The 19009-nt window shown below is 45.9% G+C and overlaps 1 protein-coding gene across 1 annotated transcript in view; it reads right to left on the reverse strand.

Annotated features, from left to right (window-relative positions):
* ABCA4 (ATP binding cassette subfamily A member 4) overlaps window positions 1–19009 on the reverse strand; it is a 1114059-nt gene that overhangs the window by 933528 nt on the left and 161522 nt on the right. The window contains exon 6 of the mRNA XM_078650330.1: window positions 16269–16466. Coding sequence (XP_078506456.1) covers window positions 16269–16466 — 198 coding nt within the window. The remainder of the gene's footprint in view (window positions 1–16268; window positions 16467–19009) is intronic.

The raw sequence follows: 19009 nt of genomic DNA on the forward strand, positions 1-19009 counted from the left end.
CCTGACCAGCAGATTACAGCAAACATCGCTGGCCAGCATTGAACTCCGTGTGCCACATTCATCCATCAGCTCGTTAAATGCTCACCACTAACTTCCAAGCTTTTCAGATCACAGTTTCAAATCATTGTAAGGCCACCTTTGCCTTCCATCCTTCTGAAGTCGGTAAATGGAATACAATTACAGTGGAAATGGTTCTTAGCAGCATGGTACAAAGTGCTCTGTGAAACCAAGTTATTATTCATGGACCTACTTCTACACAGATGGTGCTGCTGAGTGTGCATAACGTTTGAACCATGCATACAGATGCACTGCTGTATCTGTAGAAAAATGTGTTGCTATTAGTACAAAATATAATGCTGCACATACACGTATGTTGCGGATTCATGACGTGACTATGCCACAATACAAAGGATTATCGAGATGGCGTATACCTGAATGTAACTAAAATGCATTGAGCATTGACAATAGTTACTACTTCCTTAGTAAATGCACATTTCAACTGATTATACACAGAAACACGTGGCCTGACTAAAACCAAAACTAGAATGAAGCACACACTGAATGGGCCCTGCTCCAAGACACAGGAAAAGCAAACAGGAAAATGTTTTTTTCCAGCATACAGAAAAGCTCCCGACTGCGCCAGACAAAGAAATGCAAGATAAACCATGGCAGAGAGGCTGACTGTAATAATAATGCTTATGATAACTTTTCTTTTGCTTGGTGCTTCATTCTGTACTGCTGCCATTTCCTAACACTGCTGGTGTTACTGTTACCACAATCAATGGTACTCATTTTACCACATTCAGAAGGATGGAAGGCAGCTTGCCTGTGATTCAGCCTAGTGACCTCTAGATGGAGCCATCTTTGGCCTTCATCTTCCAGAAATAAGCACTGAACTCACTTAGCTATTCATAATAAAATGGGAGGTGACAAGATGCATAGAAGGAACAATGTAGTGAGTGGCAAAATTGTGAAGTAGCAGGTTTTAAGGGTGAGGATGGCACACCGAGAGCATACCAGTCAGACTGAATCAGGTATTTTCTGCACATGTGTGTGTCCCTGCGTACACTACTAAATCAATGGGTCAGAACAAGTGTCGCGTTTTTCATCTTACATAGCTACTAGGAAAAGGCAATGCACTGACACAAAGATTCTTGTGTAAGTCTGCGGTTGCTAAGCAGTGTCCTGTGGGTAAAGGATACTGCTTACCATTGGTGTCCCATGGCCACAATACTGGTGCAATCCAAATGGATATCCAAGTTACTCACTTTAGGAACTTGACTCCCTTGAAGTAGCAAGGATGAGCAGTGATGACTTACTCCAGTAGATGTTGAGAGTTAGAAATTTAGATTCAGTATGACCCAGTAAATAACACTCCATAAAATCAATGTGCAGACAGAGCTTTAGGCAGCAGTGACCCCTCCATTAGGGTAGAGGAGTGTTGCCCCCCCTGCTGCCAGCGCCACGAAGGAGAAAAATAAAATGGTAATAAATTGAATTTATTATCATTTTATTTTTCCCTTTCCCCAGCCCAAGTTGGTGATTGGGAGTGGGGCCCCTGCTGCTGATTGGCAGCAGGGAAGTGGTGCTCACATCACCAGTTTACACTGTATGTCACTTTGCCTGGCTGTCATGTGACGACCTGCCTGACATACGCAGTGTAAACCTCTACTTTCACCTGCCTCAGACAGCTGGGTGGAGAACAGGCACATGCACCTAGTGCCTGCAGGAGGAGCGCAGAGGCTACCCGCACCAGCCAATCCTGGTGCTGCTCTCATGCTGCTGAAAATTATCAGCAGCATGAGAGCAACATCTGAATTGGTGCAGAGAATTCAAGTAATTCAAGTTCAGACCAGAGGAGGCGAGCCAGCAGAGTGGTAAGTACATTTTTATTTTTCTAATGTATTTCCCGCTGACAAGTACTGTAACTCACACTGCCTTTAGCCTCAACGCCAGAGCTCTCAGTCGTGGTTCGTTATAAACACTGTTTAGAACGAGCCATGACTGACAGCTTTGGTGTTTGACCTTAAAGGCATGCTGGTCAGTTGTTGGTTGCCCCACAAAATATTTGGGGTACCAGCCGCCACTGGTCTTGTGGACCTCTGAAAAGGGTTCTAATAGCCATGGAGCATTCCTCTGGTTCATTTACCTCCAGGGCCGGACTGAGAACCAAAATCGGCCCTGTCAAAGTGCTCGGCCGGCTCCCTGGGGGTGCGACCAAGCTCTTTGCCAGGGTCAGTTTTCGGCCGATTTTGCAGCTATGCTGCAAAAACGGCCCTGTAACAAAAACGGCCCCCAGGGTCCAAAACCGGCCCCCACCCGTCCGGCGCACCGGAGGATTGCCCGGTGCCCGCAACGGCCTGTCCGGGCGTGTTTCCCTCCACAGCAAGGTGATGGCCATACATCGTGCCTTTCCACAGCGGTCTGGATCTATCTCAACAGTGCCTCCAGAAATAAGAGTGGTGTTGTTTACTGGCAGAAAAATACATGTATAACAGAAGGTCCCGGTGCCTGCCGGGGAGGTGACTGTGAGCAACAAGTGACCCGAGTTGAAGAGTAGAAATGATTAGGGTTGACAAACTGGCTCCAGGGGAGCTGTGCAGGTTTCTTCGTTCTCGTACTGGAAATACATAAGGCGAGTGTACCTCATCCAGGGTTTAGAACCTCCGCAGAAAAAGTAGGTGGAATTGAGGCCTGCCAGCACAGTGCCTTTGCACAATACTTATGTAACAAATAAACAATAAGAACCATGAATTATAAGCAATATAATTCTTTATTCCCTATTTCTACAGAAGGGATAAAAGGTGGGTCTACTACATGCATTCACATCTTGGAGCACAGTACAAACCAATTGTCTTTGCCAGTTGGCGCACAGTTGTGGGTCCTTGATGACCTGAAATGGATGCAGAGATCGTCATCACTCCATAATCTCAGGAAGAACTGTCCTTCGCGACCGCTTAATGATGGCTGCTGGAGACTCCTATCAGCTTTTGGTTGGCAGCAGAAGGCATGACTCAAGGCCTGTAGAGGGGGATCACAGAAACACAACTTTCCTTCTCCATGGTTTCCTCGAAGTACAGCGAAGTCTACCCCCGGGAATATGCATACAACAATTTTACCAAGGTCACCAGCAGCCAATCCCAAAGGAATGTGGACTGCTCCAACCAATGGCATCAAAGATCAGCTGAGAAAGCACCCTCCCATTGGGTGGGTGTTCTGGGCATTTCTCAGTAGACAACATGACAGTCATGGATGGTTGCCGGTCTCCTTTTAATGTCTGATTTGGGTGGGGCCTGCTAGGACTTTGCAGACCAAGTAAATAAGTAGACGTCCTATTCAGGTAGGGATCAAATGTTGCTGCAGGGAGATGCGCCGGAAGCTTAAACTGGGAGCGGGGGATCGGAGATTCCCAACCGGAAGGTAAAGCACAGCACAGACGAAGCAATCAATTTTGTAAGGGGCAAATCCTTACACTAACAGACTCATGGAGTCAGTCACAGACACTTCAAAGTTATTAGAAACGAAACATTCCTCTGTATGAATTACTAACTTATTTCCTTTGCTAGGGTTAAAAAAAAAGACACCCTGGCCAGGCATGGTATTTGCCTGAAGGTAAAATGATATTAGCAGATATGGATGCCAAACACAGACAGATGCTTATTTGTGAAAAACTGTAGTTTTTTTGTAGGCTTGGCTTAATAATAGCTGCCGGAGACTTTTATCAGATCTCATCTGACGCATAGCTTTTGAAGTTTGTAGGCTTAGAAAAGTATGTGAAAGTTCGGCCAGCACTCTGTTTCAAGTTAAAATTAGGAAGGAAAGGGACAATTTCTCGAATTCTTTTTACCCTCTGTGGAATGAGTTCTTCCTGCTTCTACTTTCTTGTAAACGTGCCCCATAATGGAAGGGAGTCTAGATCACAGCAAAACAATTAAAATGCAAAGAAACAGACACTGTAGTTTATCATTTATTAAGAAGGCGCGTCAGGAAGAACCAGTGAGCCCTGCACATCTCGAGGACATGGTTGAGGGCTGGAGCAGTTCTGAGAGTTTCAGATATAGAGGGCAACACTTAAGGACTAGTAACATTTTACAAAAATAATAGTTTGCGGAAGTCACACCACTTAGCCTGACCATAGCAGAGAAACGGATATGGCCTTTGATACCAATAACATTACTAGGTGAAATCACATACCTGTATTCATTTATTTATTTACAGTTTTATATATGTATTTTTGTGATTTATGGAACACTAAGGGCTCGATTACGAGTCTGGTGGTTCACGGACCACAAGACTGGTGGGCGCGCAGTGGTAATTGTCTTCCGGTTACCCTATTACAATTAGGTCGGTCAGACGCCATTGCCCTGCCGCAGCCACCAGGGAACTGCCATTCACTGGCGGTGGTGTGGCAGTGTAGAGACAGCGATACGTTTGAAGGAACCACTGCGGTCCCACAAAGCATATTAAATGTTTCCTCCCCGGTTTTCATGGTGGTTCCTCCTCCATGAAAACCGTGACGGAGAGGAAACACAGGGGCCCTACCTAGTGGGTAAAGGTATGCCCAGAAGTGGGTCCCTTGTTTGCTACACCAGTAAATTCAAGCTAGCCTGGCTAATGAGGGGAAATGCCCCGAAACCTGTCCCAGGATGCTTATTTCTGGTCCAGGGAGGACCTGGCTTGGTAGTTATCTACTTGACTGTTCTCATGAGGAGCAGGGTCAAGAGTGATTTGCATAAGGCTTGGTCCAAACTGAGGTGATGTGATGAGCAAAATAACGATGCATTAAACCCAGATCTATGACTGGGGATGAGTGTTTGAAAAGTTTCAACACTCCGTACATCATTTTATATTGTGATTTTGACAACTCTGTTCAGCCAATCAGTGAGGGAGGAAAATTCAAACCAATGTTCAACAAGTTTGCCTCAGGGAGCTCCTTCCTAAACCATCAGTCTGATATCCCACAGAGCACTTGAACAAACAAACCTCTGAAGTCTATATAATGTTCTCTGAATTAGGGCCATGTCTTTGGTGGGGGGGGGTGGAACACTCCCAGAATGTTTTCTTAATCGAATCATTGTTCTGGCAGTGCCAGCTGGGTCCCGATGCCTGTGCAGAATGCCCTTCCTGTCACTCACTCTACCCCATTGTGCTATCTGGGATGAAGACCTGATTCACACACCATATCTGAGCTTTGTGGCCCAGTCAGACATTGGGGGGCATATTTATGTGTCCCTTGTACTGCCGTAGCATCAACTTTTGTGCCACTCCAGCAGGGCAAACCACAAAACCATATTTATGAGGCCACGTAAAGCCACTTTGCATGGCTTTGCATGGCATCATAGATGTGGTGTAAGGCAAAGCAGTGCAAATCGCTGCATTGCCTTACACTGAGCTAGGGAGTCATTCCATGGGCTTTGCAGTGGGTGTTCCCATGCAACACTCATTGATTTTGATGCTACCCCAGATTTACAAGACCATGTAAACATAGGGATGCGTCAAAACCATATGCCTCCCAGGGGGGCACAACGTGGAGAAATAACTGTCTTTCTCCTCACTTTTTCCCTCTTTTCACGTGTGCTGTACTCTGCAGCACACCTAGAAAGAGGAAAACGCCTCCCAGGAATGTTTTTGTGCAGGAAGGTGGCCCTTCCTGCACAAAACCAATCCTGCCCACAATGCACCATGGTGCAATGGAGCCTGCTTTGGCACTAGTATGCCGAAAGGGTGCCAGCGCAGGGTGAAAAGATAGGAATGCACCATATTTGATAAATATGGTGCATTCCTGGTTTTTCAATTTGATGTAGGGCAGCACAGCAAGGTGACTTGGTGCGCTGCACTACACCAAACCCCCATAAATCTACCCCTAGCTGTGGCTCAGGACCTAGGGCACAATGCTCCAGCGGCGAAACTTGGTTCTTCAATTCTATGCACTACGCTGCCCTATGCTGAGAGTCACAGTGCAAACATCTACAGATACTCAAAGTTCCTCAGCATACTGATGACGAATTTTTATTGTGCTTCATGCTATTCCATACATAAGCACTGTATATAAAGAGTGTTCTGATAACAGTTCACCGGGTTAACCCGCTTGTTTAAGTCACAATTGTGTGTAGGTGATCTTAGAATCTTACACCTCATTCCGAGATGGTTCACTTCTTGGAATATGCATATCAACTCTTTTCTTTTCAGTGCCATTACATTACATATAATTCAGAGCTGGATCTGTTCTTGCACTGTGAATTTAATGCCTTTATTTAATGTTATCCCTCATTCTAAGATGGCTCACTTATTGGAACGTGCATGATGTCACCCTTTTACTTTTAGTGCTACTGCAAGTTATACCTCATTCTGAGATTGCTCACTTCTAGGGATGTGAATGTCATCCCCTTTATTTTCAGCGCTAGTAATTGTTATACCACATTCTGAGATGGCTCATTTCTTGGAATATGCATATCACCCCTTTATTTTCAGTACTACTGCATCTTGTACCTGATTCGGAGATGGCTCACTACTTGGAATGTGCATTCAACCCCTTTGTTACCAGTACTACCACATGTTATACCTCGTACTGGGGTGGTTTGCTTCTTGGGATGAGCATGTAACCCCCTTTATTAGGTCAAGCCTAGCGCAGCGCGCATGCACTGCTCCATGGGAGGCATCTTGTGAGCACTCCACACTGTTCCTAAACTTTTTCGTGGGAGTTAGTTAACTCCCACATATTCTATTGGCCTTTGCGTGTTGCTTTCAGTAATGAAATCATGCAAATGGCTAAAGACTGCAGGATGTCCCGCCTTTTCTTTTTACGTTAACTCTCCTGGCCTAGGAAGCTTGGAAGCGAGCAGGGGCGCGCATTGTGCCAGCTGCATACTGTCCTTATCGGGATCTGGACTCCTGTTCCAAAGTAAACAAACACACTCACTTTCGCGGTCGCATTTGTTTTACCTTTGTTTTTTAGCCTATTTAATGTTTAGCAACACTAAGCAACCAAGAATAGGTTGTGGCATTATAAATACATCTAAGTTGAAACTTTATATCGCACCTTAACTTAACAGAAAACCATACTAATTTTTGACTATTTCTATTCAAAATACACATTAAAAAACAAACACGCTCCCCTTGTTGCTGAAAGTTGTGCGCTGGTGGGAAAGTTCACTATCCCCCCCTGGAATAGACAGACTGCGCTCTTTCGCTGCTGTGGCGTGCGCCTTCCAGATATAGCCTTATTCAGACTTAGACAGCAGCCCCTTCCCCTTCCTCCCCTTGTTTGTGATACTTTTCCCGAGGCTGCTGCTGTTTCAGGGGCGCAGAGTTGGTGTACAGCGGCCATGAAGCCGGGTCTGTCAGTACGCTTGCCTAGCCTGAAGGTGGGTGCCTGAAAACAGGCTTATGATGGGCTTATGTAGGGGCATGGAAGGGAGGTACACACACTATGTTTCTGTTTCATTGTAGTTTGCGAGGAATTGGTAGTTAATGTCATAAAAAGACTTCTTGGCGCTAGACATATCCAGTCAAACTTTGAGCCTGTCGTTCTTTACCATCACTGCATTTGCTTAGTTTTGTGGGGTGTGTGGGTCGAACAGGCAACATTTGTGAGCGGTGGGATTTGCTCTTTATGGTTCTTTTTGTGTGCACAATATTCCGGAAGGGGTTTTCTTTCTCTGTTTTTCTTTCTTTTTTTGTTGGCTATTACTTAACAGCAGTTCTTGAGCATTAAGATGGCCATAGACAGCGGCATTAGTCACCCAGTCTCAGAGGAAACCGCAGAGGGCGAAGGACAATGGGGATTTAGACCTGTTTTCTTCTCTTCCAGGCTGCCACTCAGTGTAGCGCAGGCATCGTGAGCTTTAAGAGCACGCCGGGGGAGAGCGCCATGAAGATGGACATGGAGGATGCCGAAAAGTTGTCCAGCGCAACTACCACTGTTAAACTAAATGTGACTGGTTGCCCTGTCTTCTTTCTGATGTTTGTAAACTCCCATCTTGTGTGCTGCATGGCTAACCACTTATATGGTCCGAAAGGCGAGACCTATTGGCTATGCCAATGCTAGTTTTCAGTGCCATCACGTTATACCTCATTGAGAGGTGACTCATTTCTAGGAATTTACATAGCACCTCCAAATTTCCGTGCTACCACATGTTAAACCTCATTCCGAGAGGGCTCACTTTTTGGAATGTGCATGTCAACCCCTTTATTTTCAGTGCCACTGCATTTTATACCTCATTCTGAGATAGATCAGTTCTTGGAATGTGTGTGTCAACCCCTTTGTTAGCAGTGCTACCACATTTTATACCTTGTACTGGGCTGACACGCTTCTTGGCATGTGCATCTCACCCTTTTGATACCAGTGCTACCAAATACATAAAATATGTTATACCTCATTCTGACTTGGCTCACTTCTTGAAATGTGCATGTCACTCTTTTACTTTCAGTGCCACTGCATGTTATTCTGAGATGGCTCACTTTAGGAATGTGAATGTCAACCCTATATTTTAAGTGACCCTGCATGTAATAGCTCATTCCAAGGAGGTTCACTTCTTGGAATGAGCATGTCAACCTCTTTATTTTCTATTCTTATTATCTATTGCATTGTTGTACCTCATTCAGAGAAGGCTAATTTATTGGAATGTGCATGTTAACCCCTTTGTTACCAGCACTACCGCATGTTGTACCTTGTACTGGGATGGTTCGTTTCTTGGAATGTGTATGTCAACCCTTTATTTTCAATGCTACAGCATCTTATAACTTATTCAGAGATGGCTCATTTCTTGGAATGTGCATATCACCTCCATATTTCAGTGCTACTGCATGTTAAATCGTATTCCTAGTTGGATCACTTCTTGCAATGTGTTTATCAACACCTGTATTTTCAGTGCTACGGCATGTTATTCCTCGTACTGGGCTGGCTCGCTTCCTGGCATGTGCATCTCACCCTTTTGTTATCAGTGCTACCATGTCATACCTCATTCTGAGATGGCTCCCTTCTTGGAGTGTGCATGTCAGTCCTCCATCTATTTTCAGTGGCACTGCATGCTGCACCTCACTCTGAGATAGCTCATTTTTATTCTTTTATAAGTTATGAGCGTTTCTGTAACTTCTCTATCTTACAGCCGGCAGTGTCAGGATCACAGCTTCTGTTGAAAGATGTCATGTTTGACGCATTCTGAATAGTCTAACACTGGAGTAAGACACACGAGTGCACAAAAGTCAGCACCACAGTCATTTTGTAGCACCAGGATTCCCAGAGGTATTATATGGAAGCGCTATCCCATCACAGTGGTTCATAGTGCTTTGTTGCCCAGCAGGCAGAGGAAAGTGACCTGCAAGGTCACTAGCCCTTTGTTACAGCTCACTAAGTGCCACGAAGAGCAGCTCCAAGCACAGCAGCATCAAGGACATGTATCCATCTGCCCATGTGTGCATTCACATGATCTGTCTACACATCCATCCACACACAAAAGACATGCAATTAGACTTTATATACAAAGTGATCGTTAATCGACACTTAAACACATAAACTGAACATCACTCACCTTTGTACAAATCCCAATCAATCCATAGACATAATCGTTTAATATACATTCTTCATCCACAGACATTTACTCCTCCATCTATCCCATATGTGTATCAACCCGCATTCAACATTCATCCAAACATAAGTTCATGAGCCTTCACGTCTCTGACTACCCCCAACTGCCCACCAACCTACTCCACCATCCTACCACCTACTCCGCCATCCACTCACATAGTGATACAACCATTCACCCCCTTCTTACGCATTCACATTTTACCCACTCAACCATCCATCCACTTACCAACCATAATGAAGCATGCACATCAAATAGGTAGGGATGTTTGCACTGCTGAGTCTGACTGTACTGCGCTTGTTACATATAGGAAGCTTGTTTTGCTAACTTAGTGCTAGCACTTTTCTGTCAAGGAGAAAAACTTGAACTGCTGTTATCATGGTGTGTGTGTTAATTACAGAGAGAAGCTTGCACTGGTAATGTCATGCTGTAATTTTTCTTTGAGGGCTGCTTGCACTGCTTATGGTGTACAGCACCTTTTGTATGAGGGAGAAGCTTGTGTTTCTGCTGTTGTGCTGTACCTATTTCGTGAGGATTCAACGCTAAAACTGCAGATAGCGTGCTATACATTTCCTGTGAAAGAGTGAAGGTTGTCTTGTACTTGTTCTGTGAAGGAGGGAAACCTGCACTAGTTATGCCCATCTGTGCCTGTTGTATGATGGAGACTTACACCGCTGATGAAGTGCTATTATCTGACATAGGGATGCTTGTAACTGCCCATCCACTGTCTCAGAAGCATTAGGCACACATCCTCTGGTGTACCTGCTCGTTGGTCCGCAAGATGTGTATCTGGGTATGGGTTCTAAGCAGGTGACCTTGACTGTGAGCATCCAGTTTGGTGCCCAAGAGGTGTATCTGGGTATGGGTTCTAAGCAGGTGACCTTGACTGTGAGCATCCAGTGTGGTGCCCAAGATGTGTATCTGGGTATGGGTTCTAAGCAGGTGACCTTGACTGTGAGCATCCAGTGTGGTGCCCAAGATGTGTATCTGGGTATGGGTTCTAAGCAGGTGACCTTGACTGTGAGCATCCAGTGTGGTGCCCAGATGGGTTCTAAGCAGGTGACCTTGACTGTGAGCATCCAGTGTGGTACCCAAGATGTGTATCTGGGTATGGGTTCTAAGCAGGTGACCTTGACTGTGAGCATCCAGTGTGGTGCCCAAGATGTGTATCTGGGTATGGGTTCTAAGCAGGTGACCTTGACTGTGAGCATCCAGTGTGGTGCCCAGATGGGTTCTAAGCAGGTGACCTTGACTGTGAGTATCCAGTGTGGTACCCAAGATGTGTATCTGGGTATGGGTTCTAAGCAGGTGACCTTGACTGTGAGCATCCAGTGTATTTCCCCATCTTCTTTGAAGATCTGCAGGGCATGACTGCTGCTAGCCCCGCTCTCTCTGCCCTCCCCAAGACTGGTTGGCTCATGTTAGGCCAGTCCTGGTGCCAGGCCTGCTCTCCTTGGCCTCCTTCCCTTACATTGCTGTGTGGAGGAACAGCACTGGAGCAGATCTCATTGTGTCCCTATGCAGACGAACCCTACTTTATGAAGTAACTCAAAACGAATGCTCCTAACCCTGTCCATTAACCCTGCCAGTATCCCCAGCCCAACCTATTTTAGTTGGGTACACCACGTTGATTGTTGGGAAATCTCAGACTGACACCCCCTATCATTATTAACTCAACCACACCCCGCCCTTAATGTATCGAACAGCCAGTTACCTGTATGTATGAGGCATATATTTCTTTACGTGGATTAGGAAGGTAAATATATTGTGGAGACTATGTGAGCAATCTAGTAGTCCAGGGTCATATGTGACGTGGGCTGACCTCTAAGTCCTACTTACAGTCCCCTATTTCTGTGGGGACAGGCATGCAGGGTGTCAGGAGCCAAGAGCATGCAATGTAGCCTAGTTATTCCCTGTTGAACCAGAAGACCTGTGTGTACTGGAATCAGCAGATTCTGGCACTGGCACTACATGGCTTTACATTCTGAGGGAGTGTGAACAAGAACACGCAGGAGGTGACAGTGATATTCAGGAGGTACGAGATAGAAGGGGACGTGGCGATTACACTGCCCAACAAGTATGGTGCATCCCATTACAACTACAATAAGCATAAACTGAAATGTTACAAGTAAAAATTCACAGAAATAGAAAGAACACAGGAATCACAAGGGACAGAATGGGGCAGATTTGGAACGAGTAGTGAACCCTATCTGATGTCCTATTATCAGTTACTGTGGCCCAGAACAACTATACCTCTAGTTCTTCCTAGGTCCTCGGGAGGGTATAGTACACAACAATATTTAGATCTCTGCTACTCTGAGTTCTAGAAACTCATCTGTGCGCTGAGAGTTCCCACAATCTTAGGGGTTGATAGGCAACCAATTGAGGTCATGCCAGTGACTCCTTTGCACCTCCATCCACTTGAAAGGACTGCCTTCTAAGCATTCTTTGCAACACACCTGCCTGGGCCAGAAGGGACTGCTCTGGGGATTTCAATGCAAATGGACCTGACATTGTGAGAGCCAACCAGTCCTACACTGCAGAAGCCACACTGCAAAGATTGATAGTGATCAGGCCATGCTTGAAACACGTGCAAAAGCCTCGTAAGAACCCAGTGTAAAAGGCAGCAAATTACACTCACATAATCAATCAATCAATCAGGGAATTTGTAAAGCGCACTGCTTACCCGCTAGGGTCTCAAGGCGCTGGGGGGGAGAGGGGGAGGGGGGGGAGCTGTAGCTAGTGGTCGAAGAGCCAGGTCTTGAGCAGTCTTCTGAATGCCGGGAGGTCTGCGGTCTGTCGTAGGGGGAGTGGGAGGGGGAGGGCGTTCCAGGACTAGGCGGCGCGGTGGGAGAAGGATCTGCCGCCGGTGGTGGTTTTGTGGGTGCGCGGGACGGCGGCCAGGCACAGGTCAGCGGAACGGAGTTTCCTGTTGGGTACGTAGAAGGAGAGTCTGTCGTTGAGGTAGGCTGGGCCGGTGTTGTGGAGTGCCTTGTGTGCGAGGATCATGAGTTTGAATGTGATTCTTTTGTCGACGGGGAGCCAGTGCAGTTCTCTCAGGTGTGGGGGATATGTGGTCCCGGCATGGGACGTTGAGGATCAGGCGTGCGGAGGGGTTCTGGATTCTTTGGAGTCTGCTGATGAGTTTGGACGGTGGCTCCGGCGTAGAGGGTGTTTCCATAGTCGAGTCGGCTGCTGATGAGGGCGTGGGTGACGGTTTTCCGAGTGACCGTCGGGATCCACCTGTAGATCTTGCGGAGCATGCGGAGGGTGTGGAAGCAGGAGGAGGAGACTGCGTTGATTTGGTTGGTCATGCTGAGCTTGGAGTCGAGGATGACCCCTAGGTTGCGTGCGTGGTTGGTTGGTGCTGGGGGGGTTCCCAGTGATGCTGGCCACCAGGAGCTGTCCCACGCTGAGGGATTGGGCCCAAGGATGAGGACCTCCGTCTTGTCCGAGTTCAGTTTGAGTCGGCTTGCCTCCATCCACTCGGCGACGGCCTTCATGCCCTGGTGTAGGTTGGATTTGGTGGTGAGGGGGTCTTTGGTGAGGGAGAGGATCAGTTGTGTGTCGTCGGCGTAGAAGATTATGTTGAGGTCGTGTAGTCTGGCGATGCGAGCAAGGGGGGACATGTAGACGTTGAACAGAGTCGGGCTGAGTGAGGATCCCTGGGGGACGCCGCAGATGGTAGAGGTGGTTCTGGAGTGGAAGGGGGGAGGCGGACTCTCTGGGTTCTGTCGGTGAGGAAGGAGGTGGTCCAGTCCAGGGCCTTGTCTCGGATCCCTGCATCGTAGAGGCGTGTGCGCAGTGTGTGGTGGCAGATGATGTCGAAGGCGGCAGAGAGGTCCAGGAGGATGAGGGCCGCTCTCTCGCCGTTGTCGAGTAGGATTCTGATATCATCTGTGGCGGCGATGAGGGCTGTCTCGGTGCTGTAGTTGCTGCGGAAGCCTGACTGGAGGGGTCCAGGATGCTGTTGTCTTCTAGGTAGTGGGTGAGCTGGGTGTTGACGATAATCAAAGCATTCTAACATTTCAGCGGCCATATTCTTCAGCACTGAGATAATGTGGCCAATGTCAGGCAGTCTATACCAGAGATTTCCAATTGTCCCAGGCAGGGCCGGACTCGCAGTACCGGGCATCAGGCGTTTCCCCAGGAGCCTGGAAGGGTGGGGTCCAATTTTGTAGTGATGGAGGCCGGTTTTATTATTGGTGGCCAGTTTTGCAGAAGTGCTGCAGTATCGGTCCCCACTAACAAAAAACAGCAAGCAAGCATTTCAAGCCACCCGGGGTCAGGCAAAGCATTACCAGGGTCTGGTCAGAGAAAATTGCCAGGGCTGCTTTGCGTTCCCAGTCCAGGTCCAAGGTGATGTGTGAGTAGCTCATCCTGCCTTATTTGGTTGTATTTTGTAGTAAAGGAGTTTTAGCACCTCTACAAGGAAACTGCTGGGGATGAATCATGATGTCCCGAGCATCATATTTATAGGTTTTTTTCTGTGCTAGGTGTCTAAAGTTCAAACATATAATTTCTCTGTGTTAATGCATGAACTTTAAGCAGAACATGTCGGGAACAGTGAGCTGTGATTGCTTCTCTCTATTTTTGACTTGTTCTGTCTTGTGTGCTTCCACACAAAAAAGTACTTGCCTTTCACACAGCTGTGATAATTTTGTTTATTTTTCCAGCTGCCCAAGCTTGACCTTTCAGGGGAACACACAACATTGGAATGCTATTAAAGTATCTTTGATAATTAGATTATTTATGTTTTTTTCTCTGGCATCAGCACTGATGGGAGAAGGGGTGTCATCAACCTACATGGATTTTAAGGTCTGGCTTGACAATGCAACAGTTATCTGACCATTTAACTTACACCTAATGCCTGCAGAACACCTCTGACAAGATGGAAGTACTGGTCTTCGGCAACAAGATCTTATGGGACGCCACTTGGTAGCTATCGGAACTAGGACCAACACCCACAGACCACGCAAAAAAATATAGGGATCATCCTAGATGACAAGCTCAACATAATGGCTCAAGTAAAATCAGCGTGCACCTCCTGCTTCCACATCCTACGCGTGCTGCGAAAGATCTTCAAACACGAGACAGACCATCGTGCAAGCACTCATCACCAGCAGGCTGAACTACGGCAACCCGGAATCTCCTAGCAACTCCTACACAGACTACCCAGAACACCACCACAAGACTCATTCTTAACATCCCACGCCGCACTCACAGCACACCGCACCTCAGAAAGCTTCATTGGCTCCCCATTCACAAGCACAGCCAATTGAAACTTCTCACGCACACGTACAGAGCCCTACACAACGCAGGCCCAGAATACCTGAACATCCGCATACACTTTCAACAACCCACCAGAAAACCTACTTTTTGCCTCACTCTAACTTGCACACATTCCACACAACCGCACAACCAAATCTGGAGGTTGCTTGTTCTTCTACATCACACCCAAGACATGGAAGGACCTCTCTCAGCACATCAGAGCCTCCTCCTTACTTCTTGAGTTCTGCAATAAGCGAAAGACCTGGCTCTTCATATTAGCACTTTGGGAACCACAAATCTACACACCTAGGCAAGCGCTTGGATGCCCTCATGGGTGATTAATGCACTATACAAATCAATATAGCATACCACAACATTTCTACAATTATTTGCTGCCACACAAATACATATATAATCCGATGCTATTTACTTGCTATACTTCGCATAACCACACAACATCCCTTTAAAGACTGACCTATTGGTATTGCCAATGCTTGTTTTTTACTACTTACAATTATTAAGAAATAAGGGCTAGATGTAGGTAACTCTAATTTACCGACTCATAAATACCGAATTTTACCGATTCGGTATTTATGAATCGGTAAATTAGAAGGAGGGAGATGTAGGTAATTTTTTATTTTGAATTACCGAATCTGTAACATTCGGTATTTACCCCATTGATTCCTATGAGCCTTGAAGCCCATAGGAATCAATGGGCAATACCGATTCGGTATTTATCGAATCGGTAAATACCGAATCCTGCAAGGGTGCAGGGGGTGTCACTTTGACACCCTCTAGCACCCCAAGTACAGGCATGTGTGACATGTGGCACACATACATGCCCTAAGGGCATGCCTGTGTGTCACATTGCACAGGTGTGCATGCACAGATGTGCATGCACAGCTGAATTCGGTATTTTACCATCCAATAGGATTGGGTGGTAAAATACCGACTCTTAAGGGCCTGTGGCACTCTCAGGAGTGTCAGCTACATATGGATTTACCGAATCGGTAAATATACCGATTCGGTATTTTACCGATTCTGTAAATTTACCGATTCAGTAAATTTACAGAATCTGTAAAATATAGGGCCCCTACATCAGAAAACCCTAATACCCATCTACGGCACAGTCGGTGTGCACATCCTGTATAAACACTTTCTGCAAAGACAGGAACCGTCCCCCCATGAAAAAGACCATGCCTGTCTGTCTTCATCAAAGCACATCACTCCCTGAAGCTGAAATCTGGTTAAGGCCCAGCCTTATTATCTTTTCTCCTTTGTAAGCCCTTAACTCGCACATATTTAAGCCAGGCAAAACCCTATCCAAGGTACTTAGGAGAGGCACGTGAGAAAAAGATGCAGCTGTTCTTGCCCTTGGCAGACGTGACAGGCACAGCGACATGTTACACTCACCAGCCGGAACAGTTTGAAGAAATCCACGTTGGCGTAGAAGACGTCTTCTATGCGCTGCAGCCTCTGCTGAGAGAGCACGCATAGCGCGTTCTGCACAGACTGCATCCCCCGCCGGCTGGTGAAGATGATGAAGCGGTCCAGCAGGGCCTGGCTGCAGGCGATGTCCTTCAGGGCCAGGTCGGGCACTCCAAAGGCAAACTGTGTTCAAGAGGGCGACAACGCGGGTTACTTTACTTTACCAACTCAATGCTAAATAACAGCAAAGAAATAAATCAGCACTGTTGCTTTATCAAATAAATGCTAGATTACAACAAATAATTCTGGTAGACACACAAGAAGGTTTCAAAACAGTATCAGGCCGGAGTGATGCAAGTGGCACTATCAAATGCTCTTCTACGTGTGTTGTTGAAATATGTATGATACATTTTACTGCAGTAATGTTGACCTATGCCTTGTACCTGTATTATGTCTTATGCTATAAAAAACAATTTTAAAAAAATCTGAAAAATAAATTCAGTGTGGAGTGGTCACACCTCGCCCTGACCCTAGGGTATTTCTAGATCTTTGAAGGCGAGAGGGTGGAGAGTCAGCAAGCTTTGCAGTAACTTTATCTCGGGAGTGAGATTTGAGAACGACAGTGCTTTAAATGGGCAGGTGCTGTCCGGTACTCAGTTCCTACACTTCTTTATTTTGAAACGGAGAGTACCTGAACTTCGCAGCACTGCTTTAGTGCATTTAATGGGAGAGGACGGGCGCTTCTGAGGTGCAACGAGGTTCTCTAAAATAGGGAGTGCTTGCAGTTCTATATTTCCTTTTAAGGTACTGGATACAACTCCTTGGCAGGTTAAGAACTAGTCCGGACGTGTCCCTAAGGCCGGGCCCCTGAGTCAACAGAAGCAAAAATCCAGTCCACAATACAAAATGGCCAGCGAATATGCAAATCAGGGCTCGAGTTGAGGGTAGACGCCATCTACCCACTGTTTTCAGATGGTAGATGCTGTCTACCATTCGGCAGAGCTAGCCGCTTTCAAATTCACTGAAATATGCTGAACTCTTCCTGGTGTTATTTTCTGACACCGGCTCACTTTCAGCAAAACCTGCACGTTTCCTGCTTTTTTTCCGAACAGCAACACTTTCAGCAGTGCCTGCATGTTGTCTGCTTTTGTTCCGAGCAGCACATTGTGGGTGGGAGGGGGCTTTTCAGATTCCAACTGGGCCCATCACAAAAGCAGGAGTTAAGGGTCCTTTAGGCCGCTTTTTAGGTCTCGCCTGAGACAGCATGTGGTCTCTTCGAGACATTTACTAAGTGGCTTTTAAACATGCCACCAGAGGCTTTTGCTGGCCTACAGCTTGCGTTCACGAGCTCGTGCACGTGCACAGGTGCCTTCTATGTTTTTATTGCTGTAATCGGGCTCCTCTGCTCACACCCCCCCCTCCTTTCCCTTCCTCTTCGTCAGTTTCATGTGTGTCTTCTATCACTGTGAATGCTCCTCTGCTCGCACTCCCTCGTGGTTGATTAGCATGTCATGGTAACGTCATATTATCATTATATTACATGGGGTATTTGAAATCTAAACTTTGTTCATCTAGTTTCTTGAGTTGCAGAATTTAACACTTAATCATACACCACAAGCATACTGAAAAGCATCAGTTAAGTTTCATTAGGAACATGCAAATATTGTGCTGTTCAAAATCCTTAACTAATTCCTAATCAGTTCTCTTGTTCCACAAATTGACTCTATATATTATTCAGGATCTGTTCAGATACTTGTATGGAACAATGATGTTTAAAAAAATGTAAATAGACGTGTTTAATTACTTTTGAGACCGGTCATATTTTACGCGCAGTGGTGTGCATTCATTGTCATTTAACCCATTGACCGCCCTATTGACATTCATATACAACATAAGAAAGTGTTTACCATATGGCCTAATGACATATATCTACCCGACAGGTAGGAGGCATAAATATCAAGTTAAAAGTACAAATATTAAATACATTTTTTAGTACAGGATTTTGCACATAAACTTGTCTAATTAAAGAGTTAAATACCTTTGAAACCTTTCTGTTTTTTCATTAAACAAATACATAACTTATTTTATATAGCTCTTCTTACCTTCCAACAGCCTACTTTGCCTTTTTGTGGCAATGTAAATTACAACTGCTGCTGTTGGTCAACTCATTTTATCAGTCTCGTCATGATGAAATGCAAAGATGAAATGCTGACATGCCATGCTGGGATTTAACCAGTGTTTTGCAGGTTACACATAATCTCTGTGGAAGGCATATACACCCATCTGCAAACTCACCCAAATCATGCGAGTTATGTAGAATGATCCAAGGAATGTTCTTTATTTAGCCCAATATCTAGAATTCAACATTTCAGTTTACATTTCTTTTAATCTCCTTTTCATATGATACCATCAATTGGGAATGGCCTCACAGCAGGTAGGAAATAAAACACTACTATTTCCAGCCCAGCCTTGAGTATGTATTCATTTAGGATATTTATGTAGTGCCTCAAGGCCATGGACCCAGGATGGCACAGCGGTTTACAGAGACAAGGCAAAGAATTACTTGAGAAGAAAAAATATGTCACACAGGACATTTAGAGGGTCATTTCTTTACCCACTGCTGTGGCCCCTGCTCCCCAGGCATATGAAGGGCCAGAGAGCGGTAATTCTACAGGCTTCCCAGGATCACACTAGGTGACCAGCTGAACTGGATGTGAGCCTGGCTT

The sequence above is a fragment of the Lissotriton helveticus genome, chromosome 1_1 (genome assembly GCF_964261635.1).
Source record: "Lissotriton helveticus chromosome 1_1, aLisHel1.1, whole genome shotgun sequence".
In the NCBI taxonomy this organism is placed as follows: Eukaryota; Metazoa; Chordata; class Amphibia; order Caudata; family Salamandridae; genus Lissotriton; species Lissotriton helveticus.